Source organism: Lutra lutra, chromosome 16 (genome assembly GCF_902655055.1).
Source record: "Lutra lutra chromosome 16, mLutLut1.2, whole genome shotgun sequence".
Taxonomy (NCBI): domain Eukaryota; kingdom Metazoa; phylum Chordata; class Mammalia; order Carnivora; family Mustelidae; genus Lutra; species Lutra lutra.
This window is the reverse complement of record NC_062293.1, coordinates 30,775,118-30,799,345: the sequence shown is the minus strand read 5'-3', so window position 1 is coordinate 30,799,345 and position 24,228 is coordinate 30,775,118. Positions and strand designations below refer to the sequence as shown.

The 24,228-nt window shown below is 41.9% G+C and overlaps 1 protein-coding gene across 1 annotated transcript in view; it reads right to left on the bottom strand.

The window, feature by feature from the left end:
* Positions 1 to 24,228, bottom strand: part of ANKFN1 (ankyrin repeat and fibronectin type III domain containing 1) — a 518,608-nt gene that overhangs the window by 419,506 nt on the left and 74,874 nt on the right. The window contains exon 3 of the mRNA XM_047708413.1: positions 15,412 to 15,671. Within this exon, the coding sequence (XP_047564369.1) occupies positions 15,412 to 15,671 (260 nt within the window). The remainder of the gene's footprint in view (positions 1 to 15,411; positions 15,672 to 24,228) is intronic.

The window sequence follows — 24,228 nt, the reverse complement described above, 5'->3', positions numbered from 1 at the left end:
TTTTACTTTCATGTTGAGAAGAAAGAGATACCATAAGAATGCAAAATCTTACCAAAGATCTTTTTGTCTTCATGACTGTGATGGCACAATCCTAGAGATATCCCAAAAATCAAATCTCTCATTTGGGACTAATGAAATTCTTAGTATTATAATCATAAGTTGGTGACAGACTGAAGAGAAATGTTACCTGATGATGTTTACTCAACAGGATTTTAGTTTCTTCCTGTCTCCGTGCTTTCTCCCACCAAACTACCTATCTAGTTTAATTGAGCAGGGATAGAACTTCAATATGTGGAACTGACTCAAATATTTCCCAAGATATCCCCATTGTTATAAGACTAAAGAGAAAATTCTCCATCGGATTAACTCTCACTGGACTCAAATGCTAGAAATTCCTTGTATAAACCAAGGGGACCTTGCCTGTCTGCAGCCTTGCATAGCCCCTTTTAAACAAGCAAAGCTCCAGGCACCAAAGGCAACTGGACATGCCTCTTCTCAGCAGTAGCTTCAGCCCATCTGGAGCTGCCACCTCACCCCGCCCCATGCTTTGCTCTCTGACCCCATTTTTTCCAGCTCAGTTTGACGTACCTTCCGTTCTACTCCCTCGATCTTCAGAATGGGTACTTTATACTGCTTCTTAGCTTGATTGTTGGTTCCCTCTTTGACTGCATTTCTCCTCACCACAATGACTGTCCTGGCTTTGGTGATGCCAATTTAAAACTCTCATCTTGTCCAGTCTAGCCTGGCTTTGAGGATCTACCATAGACCACAGACCCTCAAAGCCATGTTACTTCCATGATGACTATAGAGTGACACCTGGAGAGACTGATCTTTCAGAACAATCTCTGAGGTTCAATTTCTCTCCTTAGAGCGGTAACTGAAGAAGTACATTAAATATGGAATCTCTTTGTCAGAGTCCTTGCAGATTTAGGCAGAAGCTGTTCTTTTGGAAATGGTAACTCTCTCCAGCTACAGGAAGGATGAGATGGCGTCAATATTACAGAAACATGCTTTTCTATAACATTTTCTAAAACTAAAACGCACGGGAAGGCTCTGCCTTATTACTACAATATATAGTAAAGGAAGAAGACCCTATCATCCCCTGAGCATTACCTCTAGGTCCTCCAGGGTTAGCTTCTATGTTCACTACCAGGATACAGCTGGCTTTGTGGAAGGAGAATATACTTGGAGTAAAACCAATCTGAGTTTCAAGTTTATCCTGCTCTTGAGGCTTTGGGACTCAGATTCCTCATGTGTAAAGTGAGTACATTGCCCAGTAAATATGTGTGTGTGTGTGTGTGTGTGTGTGTGTGTGTGTGTGTGTGTGTGTGCGCGCGCGCACGCACTCATGCACATACAGATGTTAGCATTACTGTTATTGTGACAATGCACCAAGTACTGTTCCAATCACGTTATAAATGTTACTTCATTAAGTCTCTATAATTATAAAGCAGGTACCATTGTTACCACCTCACTCTACAGATGAAGAAACTGAACCACAAAGAAATCAAGCGCTTTTGAAGGATACACAGCTAACAAGTACCAGTCTGGATTCGAAAACAGCAATGTGGCTTCACAGTTGGTGCTCTTAACCACTGCCCTCTACTGTCCCCACGTGGTATCCCCTGCCATAGTTGGTACTCAGCAAATGAGGGCAATTAGAACAATCACTGCAATTATATCCTCACCACATACTAAAGGCAATTCCACAATGCATTGTCTGTTCATTCAACTAGCAGATTATGTAAATGTGCTGAGTGCTTGTATAATGCAAATTGCTTACAAAATGTGAAATATAAATTAAATCATTACATCTCTCCATGCACTTCTACAGTATCTATCCCCATTGTAGCAGCAGCACCTGGTGCCCCGTGGGTGTTGAGTGAATGCTTATTCATTTGTGGCTCACACTGTGTGGCTATAGAACATAATGATATAAATATTATCATTAATATTACAATTGTCAAAAATAAGAGTTCCATATTAAAGAGCAAGTGTCACCAGAACAAAACTGTACAAAGGCCCAGACTTAATGACCTTTTCAAAGTCTGGCAAGTTCTAAATTCTGAAACAGTCACAGGATCATCAGTTTTTTCCTGCCGTATAAGGTTTGTTTCTGTTGTTGGGAACTCATATTTTCTAAGAAATTTGACATTTCTGCCTCTCGGTCTTGCTCTCAATTTTGGCCACTTCAGAAATTTGACAAGGGCATGCAAAATCATCACTTGCCCATACCTGCCATTAACACTTGGTTCACCTTCAGCATCTGGGTTAAACTCTGTTAGAGAAAGCTTGCAGAACTAGGACCCTAATAACCACTAATGCATGACGTACCAGGCCGCAATGTACTAGTTCGCCCTTCCCTTTCATGTTACATTCACCACCCTAACTAAGTGGTGATGGTGAAAGCCAGCCTTGTGACTAATGGGCCTTTGATCAGTTTGCTTCCTGACAGCTGTACATATAAATGAATGTTTATCCCAATTAAGTAATGAACATTGATTCTTCCTACCCTCTGACTGCAAAATGTCCCTTCATCTCAAAGAACCCCCATCATTCGTATGTCAAGGATAATATCTTCTCATTTGAAAAGCATTATTTAGGGGATAGAGCATGTATAGTCTAGGACACTTTGGAGAAAAAGAGCAAGGGTTGATAAAGTAGTGGGACAGATTTTCTAAAATCTGCTAGCATGATCTAGTGTGGTCAAGGAAGCTACAATTTTCTGAGCACCTGTAATTGCTAGTATGTAAAGTACTACACATATGTTATTTCATTTTATCTTCCCATTAATCTTATAACTATCATCAGATCCATTGTACAGAGAAGGAAAATGAAGAAAATGAAGCTAGGGGGTTGGGAGGAGTAACTAAATGACTTGCTTGTGGTCATGTGGTTGGTCAGTGGCTAACATTCAAATGGCCTGATTCTAGGTTCTACATGACTCCAAAGTTTTATTTCCCCAGCACCTTGGATAATCATTATGTTTCTTATACACTAGAAATAGTACTAGGTTTGAGATCTGGCTTCATTCCTACTAGCTCTATGGCCGTGAATAAGCTGCATATCCTTTCTGATCTAGAGCTCTTCACCCACAAATCAAAATCGATCAGAACCCACTCTGGTTACCTGACCAAATGGTTGTTAATGGGATCTGCACATAACCATGAGCTATCCCAATTCGATGGATTATGGCATGTTTATAAATAGACTCTGTTAATCTGTTGTAGTCTCTGGGCCACTCTGACATTTTGTTGCTTCCCCTTCCTGACTCCAAAAGCAACACTAAGGGTTGACTTTGCCAGTAACAGATTTGTTTTCATTATTAGGGATGATTCTGTCTTGAAGTTGGAACAGAAGTGGCAATTGAATGTGCTTTCATGGGAATTTCAAAGATTCCCTTTTTCTTGGGGAAAGAGGAAATAGGAGCCAAAGGAACAGCAATTAAATCTGTAGTTTCAAGACAAATGTTACTAAGGCACAGATGATATCATGCAATAGTTGGAATTTCTCCTGTTTTCTCAGGCTAACAGAGCAGTGGCAGCCGTCTGAAATCTCACACCAGCTGTCAGCATCTGTTCCAGAGGTTGCCACTCCCATGCATCTCTTTATCAAATTCCTCTCTCTCCAGCCCAAATCTGTTGTATTTAACTCCTAGCAAAACCCCAGAAATCATGAGGGAGTCTGGAGCTTCTCTGGTCATCTGGGGCTCATGAGGCATCAGAGGGCTCTTACTCTATGTGGCAGTTTTCTAGAATGGAGACTCACTGATGACATAACAGTAACCATTAACTGAGGAGTCTATGTCTTGACAGATTATCCACCCAGCCCCTCCAGTGCCAGGTAAGTTGACACACCCTATAGGAAATGAGAGGAAATTGTAACCTGTGCAACCAGTGTCTCCTCTCAAGTGTACTGAAATCCCTATGTATTTTATCCAGAAAGTAGACTAATCAAGGAACATAAGGCTGAATCTAATGCCCATTTTGAGCAAGATATTCCTGAGGCTTAAAAGTCAGTAAGACAGCTTGATGGTTCCACAAGAAGTTAAACAAAGAATGACCATGGGAGGGGCGCCTGGGTGGCTCAGTGGGTTAAAGCCTCTGCCTTCAGCTTAGGTCATGATCCCAGGGTCCTGGGATCGAGCCCCACATCGGGCTCTCTGCTCAGCAGGGAGCCTGCTTCCTCCTCTCTCTCTGCCTGCTTCTCTGTGATCTCTGCCTGTCAAATAAATAAATAAAATCTTAAAAAAAAAAAAAAAAAAAAAAAAGAGAATGACCATGGGACCCAGCAATTCCATTCCTGGATAGATACCCTCAAACTGATAAGTACTGAAACAAATCCTTATACACAAATGTCCAAATACACAATAGCCGAAAGGTGAATGAAGCCAGCCACAAAAGGTCACATGTTGAATGATTCCATTTACATGGAATATCCGGAATAGGTAAATCCACAGACACAGAGAGAAGACTGCTCATTACTAGCAACTGAAAGAAAGAGGGAACAGTGACTAAGTGCTTAACTGGTAAGGGGCTTTATTCTGGGGTAGGCTGATGGAGAAATGTTTTGGAACTAGATAGGTGTGGCTGTACAACATTATGGATGTATAAAATGCCACAGAATTATTCATTTTACAACTGTTAATTTTATGTTACATGAATTTCACCTCAATTAAAAAAAAACCTACTACTAAAGCTTGTGACTTCCTCTGAAATGCATAAAAATAAACATGGATTGGTGAATGGACAGGCATAAATATGTGACAAAGCACAAGGAACAAAATATTAATTGTAGAATTCAGGTAGTAGGTCCATGGGTGTTTACTTTAAAATTCAGTATTTCAATGTATTTGAAAAATTTTATAATAAAATATTAGGAATATAATAAAACCTGGCACTTATCATTTCATCAGGCAAGTTGGAAAGGAGGTACTAAATTTCTGCTCTCCAACATAGGTCTTACCATCTTGGTCCTGGCCAGGACATGTTTGGGAATCTGTCAGGATAAATTAGCTGGGCTTTTTCCACTAGATGCATTCTTCACTTCCCCTATTCACCCCTACTTTATCCATCTGCAGATAAAGCTATCATTTCATGATAATAACTGCTATATACACACATCTGCTACAGCTAGACTCTCTGCAGAGACTTCTATTCATTGTCTCCAAAGCTTTTATCAAAGTGGGTTACAGATGAGAAGCCTTCCCTAATGAGTAATACCAGACACAATAAAAATACACACATTCTGTATAAGTACACTGTATAGGAAGTAGAAAACAGACAAAATTACTTTATTAGAGGAGGATGATGCTACCCTTAGTTGGCAGTTGACTGGAAGGCTCATCAGCAGGGCAGGGGCACTCATGGCACCATTTTATTTCTTGATGCAATGTTGATTACAAGAGTACATTCACTTTGTAAAGATCTGTTGAAATGTAAACATGTTTTGCCTTTTGTGTATATACTATATATTAATAAAAGTTTAATAAAAATGAATCAATAAAATATAAGTAAAACGAATTAGTAAAACCTAAAGCTGGCCTGTTGAAAGAATTTTAAAGAATCAAGAGGTGTGCCTGGGTGGCTCAGTCAGTTGAGCATCCAACTCTTGATTTCAACTCAGGTCATTTTCACGGGGTTGTGAGGCTGAGTCCTTTGTTGGGCTTTATACTGGATGTAGAGCCTATTTGAGATTCTCTCTCCCCTTCTCCCTCTGCCCCTCCCTACCTCCACCCCCTCACTGGCTTGCTCTCTCAAAAACAAAAACAAAACAATTAAGAGTAAGAGGAGGAGACATTAACTGCCAATATGTAGGGAGTTGAAATTTTACAGTAGAATACTGTATAGCATATTTATTCTAACAGCCTTCAAAATCTTGATGAAATAGATGCTTTTCTAAGAAAACAACTATAACTAGGATTGTAAGTTGTAGCCAATCACATACTTTGTTGCTGTGTGGAGTCCAAATGAAGGCTGAATTCACAAATCCTTCTTCTGCCAACACCTGAAGGGGCCACAGCTGCACACACACAAACTGACCAATTAGTGAGCAGCTAGGGGCCACTAGGAATTGCAGGCCCCTTATTCTGCAGAAGCCATAAAGCCCTGCCAGAGAAAGAAGGTGGTGGGAGTCACTGTGGTCAGAGTCTAACTCTATTTCTTACGAAACCAGAGCACTGGGCTGTGTCCTTGTTGCCTTCTTGAGGCCAGGTGATGACCAAGTAAAAGTAGATGGCTCAAAACTATCGAACAGACACAATGCTAGATCAGGGATGGGGATAGTACTTTTGTTGTAATAAGTATCCTTTTGTTTACAAATAGGAAACACCCTTTTGATTATTTGATAGATGGCTAAAAATGTTACTTCTGCTTTAAGTAGATTTTCAAAGAAAAGTCAACCCATGGGGCACCTGGGTGGCTCAGTTAGTTAAGCGTCTGCCCTCAGCTCAGGTCATGATCTCAGGGTTCTGGGATCGAGCCCACGTTGGGCTCCCTGATCAGCAGAAAGTCTGCTTCTCTCCCTCTCTCTCTCTCAAATAAATAGAGTCTTAAAAAAATAAAATAAAAGTCAACCCATGTGGCATGGAGGGAAAGGAATAAAACAAATGTTAAGTTTAGGCAATAATCCATTAGCAGCTGGGTAGGACATAGTTGAGGAAACATTTTCTCTGCAAGCTCTAACTTGACACCTTGAGATAACAAAATTCAAGCAGGAAGAGATGGTCAAATAAATGAGATGTTGCAGAAAGAATCAGAAGGGCCAAAGGGAACCAGATTTTATGACACTAGACAACCTGAACTCTCCTTTCACTTCAGAAAGGCAGCTTTTGTAATGAAAGCAAAAGTTAGCACAGAAATGACTGAAACATGAGCGGAGAAGGGGTCCTTTCTTGGAAGGGTGGGTGGGGATTGAGTTGTGAGGTACAGTGTTGTTAAAAAGGTTTCATTTTTGTAAATGTATACACTTGTATCAAAAAGTTTTACCATTCCATATAGAGGTTTCAGTTTTGAAGATAGAATCACAGAGGAGATAGTTTGTTTGTGATTAGGAAGGAACTAAGAGTATTTGTAGGCTAAAGGGAAGGACCAAGCTGCAAATGTTTAAGATAAAAGAAAGTGAAAAAAAGGGATGAAGCAAGATTCTAGATTCAGGGGGAGGAGAGTATGTAGACGCAAAGGAAAGGTTTGGCTTTCAAGAGGAGGCTGGCTAACAACTAGCATAATTTCTCTAGTAATTGAATATTGGCCCCTAAAAAGTCATATCCATTTCTAAATCATGGTACTTACGGATGTGACCTTACTTGGAAACAAGGTCTTTGCAGATAATAATTAAGGATTACCAAATGAGATCAATCCTGTAACTGGTGTCTTTATAAGAGAAAAGAGAGAAAGCTTTGAGACACAAACAGAGGAGACCCATAGGGAAAATAGCCAGGTGAAGATGGAGACAGACACTGGAATTGTAAGCCCCAAACTAATGAAAGGTTAGAGCTACCAGGAGCTAAAAGCAGCAAGGAAGGATTCTCCCCTAGAGCCTTCAAGAGGGAGGACAGCCCTGCCAACACCTTCGCTTCAGGATTCTGGCTTCCAAGACACTATGAGAGAATGAATTTCTGTTGTTTTAATCCACCTGGTCTGTGGGCATTTGTTACGGCACCTCTGAGAAACTAATATAACCACCAAACTCCAAGCTAAAAAAGCATGCAAAGAATGAGCAAACCCAAGATGCAAGGACAGAGTTCAGAGATGTGTCCTGACTCACTGGTTGGGTTAGGGGGCCAGTCAGCTTAGTAAATCTTTGTTCCTGGAACAACCATGGCTATGTAAATCTCTGCCTTGAATGCATCCTTCCTAGGTGACATCCAGTCTCCATACAGCCTTGCGCTTTCCACTGCCCTGGATGGTATTTCTTATGATGTCCCTGATACTCATCCTGCTTGCTTTTGGCTCAAAGCATTCAATCTTCCAGTCTTTCTCTGCAAACCATACAGATTTGTATGAAAAATCCAATTAAGGAGGCCATGAAGAAAAGGCATGTGATATTCTCTGTGTTTGAGTGTTCCCTGATTTTAATTCAGACAGCTGCTCAGTTTCTCCTGGCACCTATATAAACACTTATCTTCATGGTTGGTCTAGCTTAGTGCTGATTCCTACCCTTTAGGTTCAAGTTCTTCAATTCTTCATGATTAATGTGCCACCAATTACAGCAAAACAAAACACTGGGAATCATTTACTTGAACCATTTTAGCTCCCCAGCTGGGATTGAAAGAAAGAGGATCTTAATTCTATATATTCAACTCATTGAGAAATTCCCAATATAGAATCAATGTAGGTCATCCAGATTCCAAAGGGGGCTTTAGAAAAAGAAGTGTGATAGAGGAACACATTCATTGGATCCACATTTATTTGGTACCTACTCACCACCACGCAGCTTGCTAGGTATTAGAAATATATGTATGATTAAGGGGAATAAGTATGACCTTCAAAGAACTCACTGTCTCCATGTGTAATTTGTTAAAAGACATTTGACTGAACAATATGAGTACAATAGAATATGCATAATCTTCTGGTATAAATGGTATAACTGCTTAGGAATCTTGGAAAGGGGTGTTTTCTTGAGGTAGGGGTTCAGACTAGAAACACTCCATATGCCCCTCCAGATCTACCTTCCACTTTTTCCCACCTGTTCTATGCTCTTGAGGTGATCTCTATGAACTGCATCATCTGGGCACTGGTGCCTTCTGGCTTCCAGATGGGTTCAGTCAATGGGAAGACATGAGAGGAGAGAGGAGAGAGAGCTACCTTCCATTCACAGTGCACACTGTCAGGGACTGCACTGTTCTAAGAGAGGCCACAGTTTCTATCTATAGGTTGCTCTTATGACCTGGCCATGTTCTGGTAACTGCTTCCTCCTTCCTGCTTCCAGCAGCTGCTAGCCTTGGTCTGCTTCCCCATTCCATCTTGGTTTCCCTTAACATTGCCTGCACCACTGTAAAGAGTGAGTCCCATCATGCACCTCCCTGCAACCACTCACTGCGATGTTTCCCCTGTTCAAGGCTGGGGTTAAGAGGTAATTCCCAGTAAGAATGACCTTTGAACTATGTTCTGAAGAACCAGTGAGGTTTTGCAGGTGCATACAGGAATATTCCTCTTGAGAAATGTCATAGTTTCATTTAATTATAGACAACTTTGCTTAACGTGACAATTTCTCACTGATCCTTACAGAAAGGAGTGATTGATCAGGGCTAAGATTCTTAGTTCAGTCTTAGGGAGGGGAGAAGAGAAAGCCAAAGTAACTTCTGGTAAAGGCTAGCAGAGGCCTTGTGTGTGGGGTGTAGGAAGGAGGAAGCAGCAAGGAAGAGAGAGAAATTCAGAGCAGTGAGGTCTAATAGACATACAATACAAACAAGGTAAATCACATATGCACTTTTAAATGTTGTATAAGTCACATTACAAAAAAAAAGACGAGGAAGTTAGTCAAGGGTCTACTGATGGATGAATGAATGAACAAAATGTTGCATATCCACCTAATGGAATATTATCCAGCCTTAAAAAGGAAAGAAATTCTGACACATACTACAATATGGACGAATGTTAAGGCCATTATGAGGTATTCAGAGTAGTCAGAATCATAGAGACAAAAAGTAGAAAGGTGGTAGCCAGGGGTTGGAGGAAGGAAAAAATGGGGAGTTGCTGAATGGGTACAGATGATCAGTTTTGCAAGATAAAAAGAATTCCAGAGCTAGATTGCAGAACAATGAGAATATACTTTACACTATGGAAGTGTATACTTAAAATGTTTCATGACATGGGGTGCCTGGGTGGCTCAGTCAGTTAAGCATCTGCCTTTGGCTCAGGTCATGATCCCAGAATCCTGGGATCAAGCCCCATGTTGGGCTCTCTGCTCACCAGGGATCCTGCTTCTCCCTCTCTCTCTGCTTGTGCTCTGTATTTTCTCACTTTCTCTCTCTCAAATAAACAAATAAAATCTTAAAAAAAAAAAAGGTTGATGACAAACTTTATATTTAATACACATCTTACCACAATTTTTAAACCGTTAAAAAGAAATGGTAAAATTAATTTTTAGTACATATTTTATTTAGGGGCAGGCACCTGGATAGCTCAGTCGGTTAAGCATCCAACTCTAGATTTTAGCTCAGGTCATGATCTCAGGGTCTTAAGATCAAGCCCTGAGTCAGGCTCCATGCTGGATGTAAAGCCTGCTTAAGATTCTCTCCCTCGGGACGCCTGGGTGGCTCAGTTGGTTGGGCAGCTGCCTTCGGCTCAGCTCATGATCCCAGCGTCCTGGGATCGAGTCCCACATCGGGCTCCTTGCTCATCAGGGAGCCTGCTTCTCCCTCTGCCTCTGCCTGCCATTCTGTCTGCCTGTGCTTGCTCTCTCTCCCTCTCTCTCTCTGACAAATAAATAAATAAAATCTTAAAAAAAAAAAAAAAAAGATTCTCTCCCTCTACCCCCCCATACCCGCTCATTTGCGCACGCTCTCTCTCTCTCTCTCTCTGAGTATACATATATATATTATTTAAACCATTATATCCACAATATTATCATTTCAATCTGTAATCTATATAAATTTAGTAAGAAAATCTGTATTTTTCATACTGAGCTATTGAGGTATGGTGTATTTTTTTATTTACACTTATGGAACTCAATTTGAACTTGCCACATTTCAAACATTCAATAGCCATATGCGGCTAACTGCTACCACATTGGGGCAGTGCAGGTCTAGAGCTCTGAACATCAGTGACTTGCTCAGTAATGAATTTTTTTTCTGAGGTAGTACCTAGCACGGCCTGAGACCTAAGTTTTTTGTGCAGCATCATAGAAGGTGATCTATAAGTTATCCCAGAACCCCCAAGTCAAAAGAGATCTGAAAAAGCACTGAGCTCACCTCCACTGTCCCAGGCAAACCATTTGCTGCAATTGCTCTGGCCCTTGATCAGAGAGCTAAGTTTGTACATCTGTGAGGTGCAGTTAGTAGTAATAGATACCAGAGTGAGATTCACTAGCTCCGTGACCTTGGACAATTTGCATACCATCTCAAAGCTTGAATTTTTTCATTGGTGAAAGAGAGGTAAGAATGATGGAATCTTGGGCGCCTGGGTGGCTCAGTGGGTTAGGCCGCTGCCTTCGGCTCAGGTCATGATCTCAGGGTCCTGGGATCGAGTCCCACATCGGGCTCTCTGCTCAGCAGGAAGCCTGCTTCCCTCTCTCTCTCTCTCTGCCTGCCTCTCCATCTACTTGTGATCTCTCTCTGTCAAATAGATAAAATAAAATCTTTAAAAAAAAAAAAAAAAAAAAAAAAAAAAAAAAAAAAAAAAAAAAGAATGATGGAATCTTGTAAGGGTATTGTGAGAATTACATTAATGCATGTACAAGGCTTCTGGGAAAGGTAGCTGGTACACAACAAACAGTGTTAGTCACTACTATTATAAGATCACCATCCCCGTCGTCATTATTTTCACCACTAGTACATCTTAGACATTAACAGTGCTTGACATATTTTCAGACTTTTGATCAGTCCCTCAGCCAATGTTAAACAAGGTGAGGGTGCAGTGAGGAAGAACAGAGACTTTGGGGCTGGATGGCTTTGGTTCAAACTGTGGTGCTGGCATTTTCAAGTGGAGAGAAATTCATTTTCCCCCTCAGCATCTCCTCCTCCCCTCCATGATCCCCACACACAAGGCTCCATCTACCCTCCAGCATAACCTCCTTGTCTGTCAATTTTTAAATGTGCACAATGGGAATAATACTAGGAAACACTGCATAGGACTACCATGAGTACTGCGGGCGGTACTGTAGATGCAGCACTTAACACATGTCCTGGCACACAGCAAGCCTCAGAGAGGCCGAAGCTGCTGCCGCTGGGTGAACAACTGGAGAGGCTGCAGGGAATAAAGCAGACACCACACTCGCCCCTCAGAGTATGAACTTGCAGGAAGCTGGCCCTTAAACCAATAATAGAAATAAAGATTGACGAGTGTCCTGTGGGAAGTGCAGAGTTTTAGCATATGGAAAGTGCTTCCTAATGTCTTTCTTATACTATAATTTAAAAGCCTATTGTTCTCCTTAGTAGACAAAAGCTTTCCTCTCACTGGTAGATTATGAGTACACCACTTCTCTTGGTTTGTCCATCATCTGAAGCAGCAAGACCTCCGTTCTGCCTTAGAACACTGCCTCATCACTTCCACTTGAATTCAGATACATCAGGCGCCCACCAGTTGTGTGAAGCAGTGCTCCTTCCATTGAGCCCTTGCAGACTGAGTCAGTAACACCCTCCAAAAACTTACATTTCTCAAACCCGCTTATGGGTGGTAAGAAAATCTTGTTCTCAAGACACAAGTCATTTCCCATCCGTGTAGGTTAGGGTGGGCAAATGCACAACGAGTTTCTGTGTGGCTCCCACTGGGCACTCTTGGCCTCTGCACAAATAATTATAGAATGAACAAGAGATTAGCACTGAAGCAATGTATGGTGAGCTACACTGGAGGTGAGAAGAATACAGATTAATCTCCAAATTGACAAGGTACAAGAGAAGAGGAAATAAAGGAAGTAATAAATTGTTGATAAAACTGTCTTTACAGGAGGTAGGAACTGAAAAAGAAGCATTCTACAGTTCTTATTTGCTAAGTGTTGGCATTCAGCCCTATCTGACTGGCATGATTAAAACCCATGCATTTGGGAGGACACATGGCAGTGAGACTCTACAGTATGTTCCTTTTGTCCCCGATAAGCTTAGCAAGTCCTCACCTTCTGCAGGATCCCACTCCCTTCTACTCTGTTAGGCCTCAGCCTCAAATCCTGCCCAGGAAGTGAGTATACCTGTATGATGGCTCTGTCAAGGAGGAAGACAGAAAGGCCAAGGAGCCTGCCAGGATTGCACTCCAGGGCTTGGAAATAACTCTAAGCTGGCTTCCCATCCTGTGATCCCTGCTCATCTTTCTCAGGTGGCCTGGTACAGACCATGTGATGGAAAGCTTCTGCCCCTCCCTTCTTTACTCCTTACAGGGAGGGAAAGGGGAGGCTGCTGGACTTGGATTCCTATTGGGAATTCTTGACAAAGCGAGGGAACCTGAGGAGCTACAGCCTTGTTCTGGGGAGGATGATACTGCCTGGCTTAACTGGACTCCAAGTCAGCTTTATAAAAGTGACCAGTACCTTTTTTATAGCTACTAACTGAGAGAGAGAGAGAGAGAAAACAAGAATGTAATGTGCATAAGTCTCTAGATAAATCTACATTTATCCAGACTATATTACTGATGGTTTTGGACAATGAAAATATGTTACAGAGAACAGGTGTAGTAATAGGCATGAAAAGTCATAAAAATGTTCGTATTTTTTTACCTCATTAATAGCAATATTGAGAATTCATCCCCCCCAATGTTTTTATAAAGGAAGAGAAATAAAACTGCTTTATGCACAGAAATATTCATAGTGGCATAACAATCATGGGAAAAGTAGAAACAATTTAAATAGCCAACAATTGCTAAACAGATTATGGCATGTCCACTTAAGGAATTAATCCATTTAATCCAGCCATCATTAACCATCTATGTGAAAATTGGCTGGAAGTTGGGAAAACTCTTATGGAACAATACTGGGAAAAGGAAGAACAAATAAACATATCCAGACTGTGGTTATAATGTGTCAAAAAGACGTGCTTGAACAAAGGCTGGGAGAGAGCACAGAGAAGAACAAAGACACTAAACGGGCAATATTAGGAGAAAGTCTTTAAAAAAAAAAAAAAAGCAGTTGACAATGTGTCCATAATGCATCCCTACCAGTAACGGCAAAAATAAATCATTTTTGATTTATCAAATCTTGCCTCATTTCTTTGGCTTTCCTTGGGCTGCTTACGTTAGATTCTTTCAACCTGTATGGCAAGACTCCCCACGTGCAATGGATGGAGCCCAGACAATGTGATGCTGCAAATATTGCACCCTTTCCACTGGGCTAGCCGCTCATCCCCAACTTTGAACAGACTCATCTGTTGACCCTGGAGTGCTGTGGTATGAAAAAGCTTCGAAAGCACTCCCTCAGTGAGAGGATTCCCTGTGAAGCCAATCCCCTGGTTCCTATGTCATGCACACTGCATTAACAACTTGGGAGCGGGGCCCTGGCCCTCCAGCATTAACAGCATTCAGTTCTGCACCCATGCATGGGCTGGCTTCTCTCCTCCCAGCCAAGTCCCAGGGGGAAGTGTCTCTGACCCTTCCATCTTCATTACGTACAGCTGCTCAAAGGCTGCTCTTAGGACAAGGGAAGTATCCTTCCTTGGCCCCCTCCTTTTCTCCTTTTTCCTCTTCTCCTGGAGATCAACTTGTGGCATGTTTACTGCAAATGCTCATGCAGGTAAACAGTCAGCCTGACATGATCGGCCACATCAAAGCTTCTAAAGAGAGAAGGAAGGAAGCAAGGGCAGGAAAACAACAAAAAAGCAACCATGTCTTCAGAAAACCAGAATCCAAGCAAGTAGATGACTGGGTGTACTTTAGCTCAGCTCATTATTTAGCATCAGTAACAATAACCCAAAGATGTTAACCAGCTCCCTATGCTAAGACAACCTGCTGCTAGGCTGCACTGGTGGCTCAACAAAAACGTTCTCTCCTGCCCCTTTGCAGCTTCAACCTACCCCATGTTCACAGTAAATTCCAGAGTTTGATTAAAAACAACAACAACATTAACAAAAAACTTTCCCCGAGTTCAAAAAGGCATCAATGCTGTCAACCCTGAGAGACCTACTTATTTCGTCCTGAGCTGAGCAGATGCATGAAATACAGCCCAGGCTTTTCCATGCCCAGGATGTGCCCACTGAGCTCTTTTAACAGTGAAAATGGAGAGGTTAGATTGTGTTGGATTTGGTGCTGTTTACTACAGACAACTTGAGCTGAGAACCAGAGACACAAAAGTCACCCTTGGCCCTTTGTGGCTAGCAGGGTTGTAAACACCCCTGCAGACGAGCAGCCCTGTGGCAAAGACTCTTCGTGAGAGCTACACATCTGCAAAAGAAACTTGGGAAAGAAACCCTCGGAAAGAGTCCTTCCACTCAGGAAAGCTCTCTCAGGCTCAGGTGTCTTTCTGCCATGCAGCCCACTCTCAAAAATGAAGGAGAGAAAGAAAAAAAAAAGAAAAAAGAAAAGAAAAATTCCCCACCTGCTGCTTACACATATTATGATCAGCGGAGAAAATGCAAGTGCGTGTGGGCACAGTCTTGCACCTCCTTTGGAAGAGGAGGGCAGATCCCCAATGCACTAGTTATTGTGTAAACCATCCCTCCCACCCCCAGCCGCACGGAAAGCTCCAACCCACACACGCACACCCACCTCACAGCCAAGCCCCCTCCCCAGCATTCCTTTTCCAGCTTAAGAGAAATCACAAGATTCTACTCACATGTGGCAGCTTCAGCCTCCGTCTACCTCTCCCCAGTCTGTGCAGGGGCTCTAGTCGCGGCGGCGGCGGCTGCTGCTGCTGCTGCTGCTTTTTCTGTTGCAAGTGAAACAAACCTTCATCGACAGAGATGGTTTTCCTCTGGGCTGCTTTGTCTGAGATTCCCCAGATGAACACCGACTTGTTTATGTCATTATCCGAGTTTGATAGCTCCCCTAACACATGCAAGGCTTTGGGGCTGTCATCTTCCACCGGCAGGGCTTCTGGTGAGAGAAACAACAGATCTGAAACTGACAACTGATCACATCAGAACACTCCAGGGGATGGCAACCCAAGACTACAGAAGTAACACATTAGCTTGCAATGATACCATGCACAGGCGCAGCTCATGTCTTCTCCTGGCACTGTGAGCCTGACCAAGTTGAAGAGACATTATTTATGAACTTACGGCTTCCAGAATGACTCCAGGTGAAGCCATATGGGCATCATAAAGCATCGTGCCACAGAAGGCTTCTGCCACCCTCAGACACATCCAATGTCAACAAAGGGGGTAATACCATTTGGTGGTGAAAAGTTAAAGGCTTTCAGACAGAACAAGGTTTATATACACCGAAGTAGACTTCAAATGTGAGCTCCAGCACTTACTTAGTAGCTGTGTAAATTTGGGCAAAGTCCTTATTTTCTCTGCGTCTCTCTCTTAATCCGCACATTACAGATAACAAAACTTATCCTCAGAAGAGCTGCAGGAGGTAAATGCAACGGTGTATACAAACTATCACATTCAATGCATGTCTCACAGCAGGCACCCCATAAGAGAAATTAAAGATCCCTTATCCCTGCAATAGCATTTGCTTACTATGGGGACTCTTCATCTCTTAGTGAAGAACCTTGTGGTTGTATCATAAAACATCGGGATCATTCCAGTGGTCTATGTAATTAATCGCTTCCTCAGAGGAAACAAATAATGATACTTCACACATATCTGGATAAGCACTAATTTTTAGCTCTTAAGCATGTAAAAAATGCTGGGATGGCCATTTCTCAGATATGGGAAAGAGAGCCACTGGTTTATCAAAATTGCTCAACAAGGAGAAGGTGAAACTGATTCCAACTGCTTTCCCTTAGAAACAGACTTGTGAGAACAGAATGTAAATCTACTTTCACTGAAGATCTTTGTTTAGGAGGGTTGTATTTCTCATGACTGACAGATTTTGGTAAGGGAATCCTCAGTAGGGAAATCTGCACTCATTTCAGAGTAAAAGAGTCCATGTGATCACAAAAAATCCAAAAATGTTATGCCAGGTAGACCTCTGAAGCACTCTACCTAACTTTACTTTTCTCAATTGAGAACATCGATGTTCAGGAGCTGGTCATTATTGACCCATCTCCCACTTCTCATTATCTCTAAAACAGAAGAAATCTTGAACAAGTGCCCATTATTTGGGGGATTTCTACCATGTTGAGGTAGTTTCAGTGGAGCCAACAGAAACTAGACTCAGGGTTGGCAAATGGCTTAACCCAGTCTACCATGTCCCATCTTACCCCACAAAGGATGTTAGATGGAAAATATGCTTCTGAGTCCCAGCCATAAGCCGCTGCTCTCCAGGTGAATCGGGGTGAATGAACAAATGTTAAAAACCTGGACCAGTAGAGCTGCTCATAAAGGGAAAACTGAGGACAAAGAGAAAACCAAATAGTCAGCCAAATTCCAAATAGGCTCCTTGTAAGAGTTCAGAAAGCCTCAGTAAGAACTCACAAACATGGAAGGAACATTCTCTGAGGAATGTGTGCCCATTATGTGGCACAGTGTCTACCACACTGCAAATGTTCATTGAATGTTAGTAATTGATAATAAAAAAATTTAAAAATAACCAGTAAAGAGGGAGATGAAGGAATTTCTAATAAGTAATTTGAGTTCATAAATTATACAGGGCATAACACTAACATTTTACCATGTTGTCTCATTCAATTCTCACAGCAACTTGAGATATAAACCCCCAGTTTGGGGTGCCTGGGTGGCTCAGTGGGTTAAAGCCTCTGAATTCAGCTCAGGTCATAATCCCAGGGTCCTGGGATCGAGCCCCACATTGGGCTCTCTGCTTAGCAGGGAGTCTGCTTCTCCCTCTCTCTCTCTCTGCCTGCCTCTCTGCCTACTTTGATCTCTCTCTCTGTCAAATAAATAAATAAAATCTTAAAAAAAATTTTTTTTTAATTAAAAAAAAAAACCCCAGTTTGTGGATAAAAAAACTGAGGCACAGGTACTTAATGAGGGAGTGTTGTAAAGTCCCACCACCATATTTGCCCAACTACCAGCATCTGTTACTATAGACTCTGCTTCCCTCCCGTTTCTGTGGATGAACTATTTCCCCAAAGGTCACCTCTTGCCTACTCAAGAACATCACTGTGACCCCGTGTTCTTGGCTCTACTTCACCAACAATTTTCCCTTCTACACCACATTGTTCTCAACACCTGTATGTTATTTGTTATCCTGAGTGTAAAACATACCTTCAAGTTGATCCCATGTCTCCCTCCAGCAACTGCCCACTAATATGCTCCCCCGCGTAACAAAAATCCTCTCAAGAATGGTCAAAACTCACTGTCTAAACTCCCATTCTCTCTTGAACTCACTCCAATCTGGCTTTCACTGCCACCACTCTACCTGCCCTTGTCACTCTAAACTGCCATTCTAAACAGCTCTTGTCAGAGGCACTGACAGCCTCTAACTTGCTATGTCAGTCCTCACCTTCATTTGGCCTTCCAGCAACACTCGACACAGGTAAGCAATCCTTACCTTCCTGAAGCCTTCTTCAGTTGGCTTGCAGAGCCTCACACTGCCCAGGTTTTCCTTCTATCTCACTAGTTGTCCCTCTTCAGTCATCCCTATTGGTAGCACCTCTCTTCTAGTTATTGGAGAGACAGTGTTAGGGGCTAGTTAGAAGCCCAGACTCTGGGGGCACCTGGGTGGCTCAGTGGGTTAAAGCCTCTGCTCGGGTCATGATCCCGGGGTTCTGGGATCGAGCCCCGCATCGGGCTCCCTGCTCAGCAGAGAGCCTGCTTCCTCCTCTCTGCCTGCCTCTCTGCCTACTTGTGATCTCTGTCTATCAAATAAATAAACAAAAATTTAAAAAAAAAAAAAAAAAAAAAAAAAAAAGAAGCCCAGACTCTGAAGCCAGACAGCCCAGGTTGAAATTCTGGCTACATAACACAGCAGGTACATGACCTTGGGCAAATTACTTAACCTCTTTCTCCCAGTTTCCTAATCTGTAAAATAAGGGTAATAACAGGAGCCATGTTATAAGGCTGTCAGGAAAATCAAACATTCATAACACGGCCTGGTACTCAGTAAGTATTACATGAGCCTTAACTATTTTTATTACCCACTTCTTAACATCAAGTGCCTAAGGGCTCAGCCCTTGGAGACTGTCCTCTGTGTGATATTACTTCTTATTGCTTTAAATAACATCTAGAGGCATATTTAAATCTACAGTCTAGACCTCTCCTCTACAAGGTGCAGTGGTCTAATTATCTCCTCTTACATATTTAATAAGCATCTCAAACCTGATATATCCAAAACCAAACACCTGGTTTCTCAACTAACCTATTCCTCCCCTTGTTTTCTTCAAGCTGGTTGACAACTCCATATTTCCAACTGCTCAGATCAAAAACCCTATAGTTATTCTTGACTTCTCTTTCCCTAACACCCGACATGCAGTCTGTCAGCAAATCCTGGTAACATCACCTTTATTTATTTTTTTAAGATTTTATTTTTGGGGGCGCCTGGGTGGCTCAGTGGGTTAAGCCGCTGCCTTCGGCTCGGGTCATGATCTCAGGGTCCTGGGATCGAGTCCCACATCGGGCTCTCTGCTCAGCAGGAAGCCTGCTTCCCTCTCTCTCTCTCTCTCTGCCTTCCTCTCCGTCTACTTGTGATCTCTCTCTGTCAAATAAATAAATAAAATCTTTAAAAAAAAAAAAAAGATTTTATTTTTGTCCGTGAGGAAGACAGAAAGAGCACAAGGAGGGGGAGTGGCAGACTGAGCAGCCAAGGGAGAAGGAGGCTCCCAGCTGACTAAGGAGCCCAATGTGGGACTCTATCCCAGGACCCTGGGGTCATGACCTGAGCCAAAGGCAGACTTTTAGCCAACTGAGCCACCCAGGCGTCCCAACACTAGCTTAAAATATATGCACAATTTGACCACCTCTCATTTTCTCTATGGCTGCTTACCTGGTCCAAGACACCATAATCTCTTGCGTGGATCATTTTATTAACCTTATAACCATTCTGCATGCTTCTACCCCTTTCCTCCTATAGTCTATTGTCAACACAGCACAGTCTTTTAAAACTTCAAGCCAGATCATACCATTCCCCTGCTCTCAAAACTCTCCATAAGCCTCCCTTCTAACTTAGGAAAAAAAGCCATGTCTTTATTGGCCTGCAAGGTCTGACCCTCTGCCCCTCCCTTCTTCTGCCTCTTTAAGCTCATCTCCTGTTACTCTCCCATTTGCCCTAGACATAAATCTCTGTTCCTGCAATTTAAGAATACCATGAGACCCACCCTAGGACCTTTGAAGTTGCCGTTTTCTGTGCCTGGAACACTCTACCCCCAAATACCTCATTCATTTCTTTTTTTCCTTCAACCCTCTTTCCAGTGTCACTTTCTTGGTGACACCTTCTCTGATCACCCTATTTAAAACTGCTCTCCTCTCAGCATTCCCCTTCCCCTACCTGTACTTTTTTTCCATAATACTAATCACCAAATAACATACTGTATATTTCCTATTTTTGTGTGTGTTGTCTCCCAAAGTCTTCCCCTGTGAAATGTAAGCCTCAGGAGAGTTAGACTTTTTAAAAAACTTTTTTGTCGGGGTGCCTGGGTGGCTCGGTGGGTTAAGCTTCTGCCTTCAGCTCAGGTCATGGTCTCAGGGTCCTGGGATGGAGCCCTGCATCGGGCTCTCTGCTCAGCAGGGAGCCTGCTTCCCTTCCTCTCTCTCTCTGCCTGCCTTTCTGCCTACTTGCGATCTCTGTCTGTCAAATAAATAAATAAAATCTTTAAAAACAAAACAAAACAAAACTTTTTGTCACTGTTATTCACAGTGCTTAGAGTAGAGCCTGTACCAAGTAAATGTTCATTAAGTATTTCTTAAACTGATAGATGAAATTAAGAGGATTCAATCTCTTATCAAATGGCACAGAGTTTACTACATGATCAAGTTAAAAGATATGTCTGCTTCCATAGCCCATATTATTTCCAATGCCCAAGCAATGTCTCTATCAACATTTTGTACAAATCATTCTAGATGTACTTCATACAAAAGCAATGTTTTAATTTCTAGTGACTGGTAGGGTTTATGCTACATTTCAGTGGCTTTAGGCTGCATGTCTGTCATTGCCTGCTAACGTTTCTATCAACAAAATACTTCATGAGCTACAAGTGTATTTTACCAAAGGGAAGAACAGCCACTTTATTCCTTTGAATAGATTTCTTGAAATCAACATTCTGGCTGAAATGAGAATTTTCCTTATGGCAGATGTCCTTGACTATCCATTCAGAGATAAGAAACAATCTCTAACACCTTTTAAATTTCTTTCGTGCACCAAATTATTTGAGAAAAAATAAACGATGCCCTGGAATAACTGAATTCTTGAAACATGTTTCATAAGTGGTAGTTGAGCCCTTTAAGAGACCAGAGATTCTGTGAGTTGTTTTTGACAATACGTAGGAAATTAAATTTGTTTTTCTTTTGTAGCTTTTCATTTGTTACTTTGAGGATCTCTTTTTTTTATGTTTTATTTTTTATTTTTTCAGAGTCCCAAGATTCATTGTTTATGCACCACACCCAGTGCTCCATGCAATAAGTAGCTGAATCTATGTATCAGGAAAAACATGCTGTCCACATGGGGCAGAATACTAAAAGACCATCCATTGTGGGAGAACACTGATGAAGCAGCAAAGATCTTTGGTTTAAGAGTCAGAAATTTAGGTTCCATTCCCAGTTCTATCCCTTAAATCTGGGTGACCTTGGGAAAGCTCTTTAGTCCACTTGGACTCTAAGTTTTTATCTATATAAAGAAGGGTTTGGACTAGCTAATCTGTTATCCCATTTGATGCTGAAATTTCTGTTATACCATTTATATGAATGTTATACCATTTATACCAGTTCTGTTTCTAGTTGGGAGGCTAGCCATATTCCATAATGCAACCAAGTGACAGATAACTAAGTTTAAACAGGCAGACTCTGATTATAAGAGACCAAATCTACCTGGTCTATGTCAGAATGTATTATTTTATTCATTTAAAAAGTACCTATATTTACCACTCTTTTACATGTTAAGTATACAAAGAGAAGTAAAACACAGTCTTTGTATTAAAGGGGTTCATAGCCTAATAAAGAACAGAACAAAGCACAAAAAATATATGATGCTGTGATGGTGGGGGAAACAGGAGAGGGTCACCTGTTTAAGTCTGGGATTTAGAATGCTTTTTGGAGGGAGTGATCCTTGAGTAGAAAAGAATCCTGAAGAATGAGAAGAAGTTGTTCAGAAGGAGAAAGTTAGAAAGGGATGAAATGGATGATCGAGATGGAGAAACATCACCCCAAAAGGTGAGAAAGCTGCCAGAACTGGACTGTATTTAACTAATTGAGATTTTGGGGTGAAAATCTGACTTTCTGTGTTATTTCTCCTGCTAGTCTCCAAAAATTTAAAAGACCTTATATTTGTTCATCACAAAGGATAGGAAATGAGATTTGGGTCTCAAAGTCTATTCTATAACACTGTATGAATAGGAAGGCAAAGGAATTGAGCAAGGTAAGATCTGGAAGTTATCTTTACATCTCTTTGCTAATGTTGTCCTTATATGCAGCCGTCTGTTCTCTCCCACCCACCTGACCTTCACTATTCTGCTGAATAATTTGTGTAGGTGTACACAACCATTCAGAATGTGTTAGCATCCATCATGTAAAGACGTGATATGGCTGAATCAATCTTGAATGAGAAAATGTATTATCCTGGGAAGCAGGGTGAGACACAGGTGCCAGACATTCTGGTCTTGAGTTTTGACTCAAAACTCACTTCATCTGAAAATGGGAGATAATAATAGTCCTTACTTCAGAGGTTTGTGAATTAAATGAGATAATGCAGGGGCACCTTGGTGGCTCAGTCAGTTAAGCATCTGACTTGTGATTTCAGCTCAGGTGGTGATCTCAGGATCATGAGATTGAGCCCCGAGTTGGGCTCCACACTCAGCAAGGAGTCTGCTTGAGATTCTCCCTCTCCCTCTACCCCTCCCCCCACTCGTTCTCTCTCTCTCTCTCTCAAATATTTTTTTAAAGAAAATTTTATTTATTTGACAGAGAGAAATCACAAGTAGGCAGAGAGGCAGGCAGAGAGAGAGGAGGAAGTGGACTCCCTGCTGAGCAGAGAGCCTGATGCGGGGCTCGATCCCAGGACCCCAGGATCATGACCTGAGCCAAAGGCAGAGGCTTTAACCCACTGAGCCACCCAGGCACTCCTCAAATAAATATTTTTTTAAAAAATAAATGAGATAACCCATATAAAGCTCTTAGCACAGTGCATAGGACAGGATAGAGAGCTTGTAAGTTCCAGTTGGTTAATTCAGGCATGTGCATTCAGAAATCCTACACTAAGTTTTGGGTCACTTAAGGGATTCCCCATATTCAACTATGAAAATTAGAATTAAACAGTTAAGGCTTTAACTATAATGCATAAATCACTGTTCAAGCAATTGTTAAAGCAATCCCATCAGATCTTAACTTGCCAATTTTTAGTTTGTGGGTGACCAGCAGTCAAGACTGAGATGTTTAGCCAGGAGATTCATGAGGCAAGACTAGGGCTAGATCTGCCAAAGGCTGCTTCTTAAGGTTGCTTGACTTTGCACACCGTTTCCCATTCGAGCTTCTTAAGGGCAGGGATTTGTCTTCAGCTTTATATCCCCAATGCTTAGCATGGTGTACCACGATCATAGGTACTTTTTGCAGTTTTGCACTGGCCTGCCACAACTGGTCCCACTTAGACCTTGCAGATAACCAACTGCACGTCCATAGACTATCTATCATTGTAGAGCTGTAGCACAACTGTGCATCTATGCTGTCAAGTTACCATTATAGAGTGCACGGTCAGTGTGGCAAGATGGCACTCAGATTCATACTAAGACACTGAACCCTGAATCCAGATGTACATCATACAGGTAAGGCTTGCAAAGGCCGTTTTTGCAACCAGGGAATCTTACTGAGGTTTCAGAATCCATGTTGGGGGTTTAAGAGGCTTGGTAAGGCTTACTCAGGGGTCTTAAAGATTTGGCAGAAGCTCATGATGGGCAAGGCAAAATTCCATGGCCACATATCTGAGCACATTCTTCATAAGAAACAGGAGAGACTTAAAGCGACACTTAACTAAACTGTCCCCAGACCATATCCCCCAATATTCTTCCCAGGGAAAATATCCTTTCAGTTAATTCCTGTTAATTATGACTTCCATAAGATACACATGTCTGATGATTCATTTGCATCAAACTTTTAACTCAGCACTCTACTGGACAACTTCAGACACTTAAAACTTGTCTGTGGAATCAGTAACAGCATGCATGAAAGAGCATTTTCATCCCCATGATTAAATAGAGGTTATTTTCTCTCTGTCTTCCCAAGAAAACAAAGGAGAAGCCACTTGCTGATGCCTTTTGGGCAGGAGGAGCCGTTGGCTCTCAGATTTCAGGGCTGCTATGTGGTGCCTCTGGTTTCATTAAGATGTAACGTTCATGGTAACAGCATCTGCTGTGCTTCTAATGAACACCCAGTGACAAACA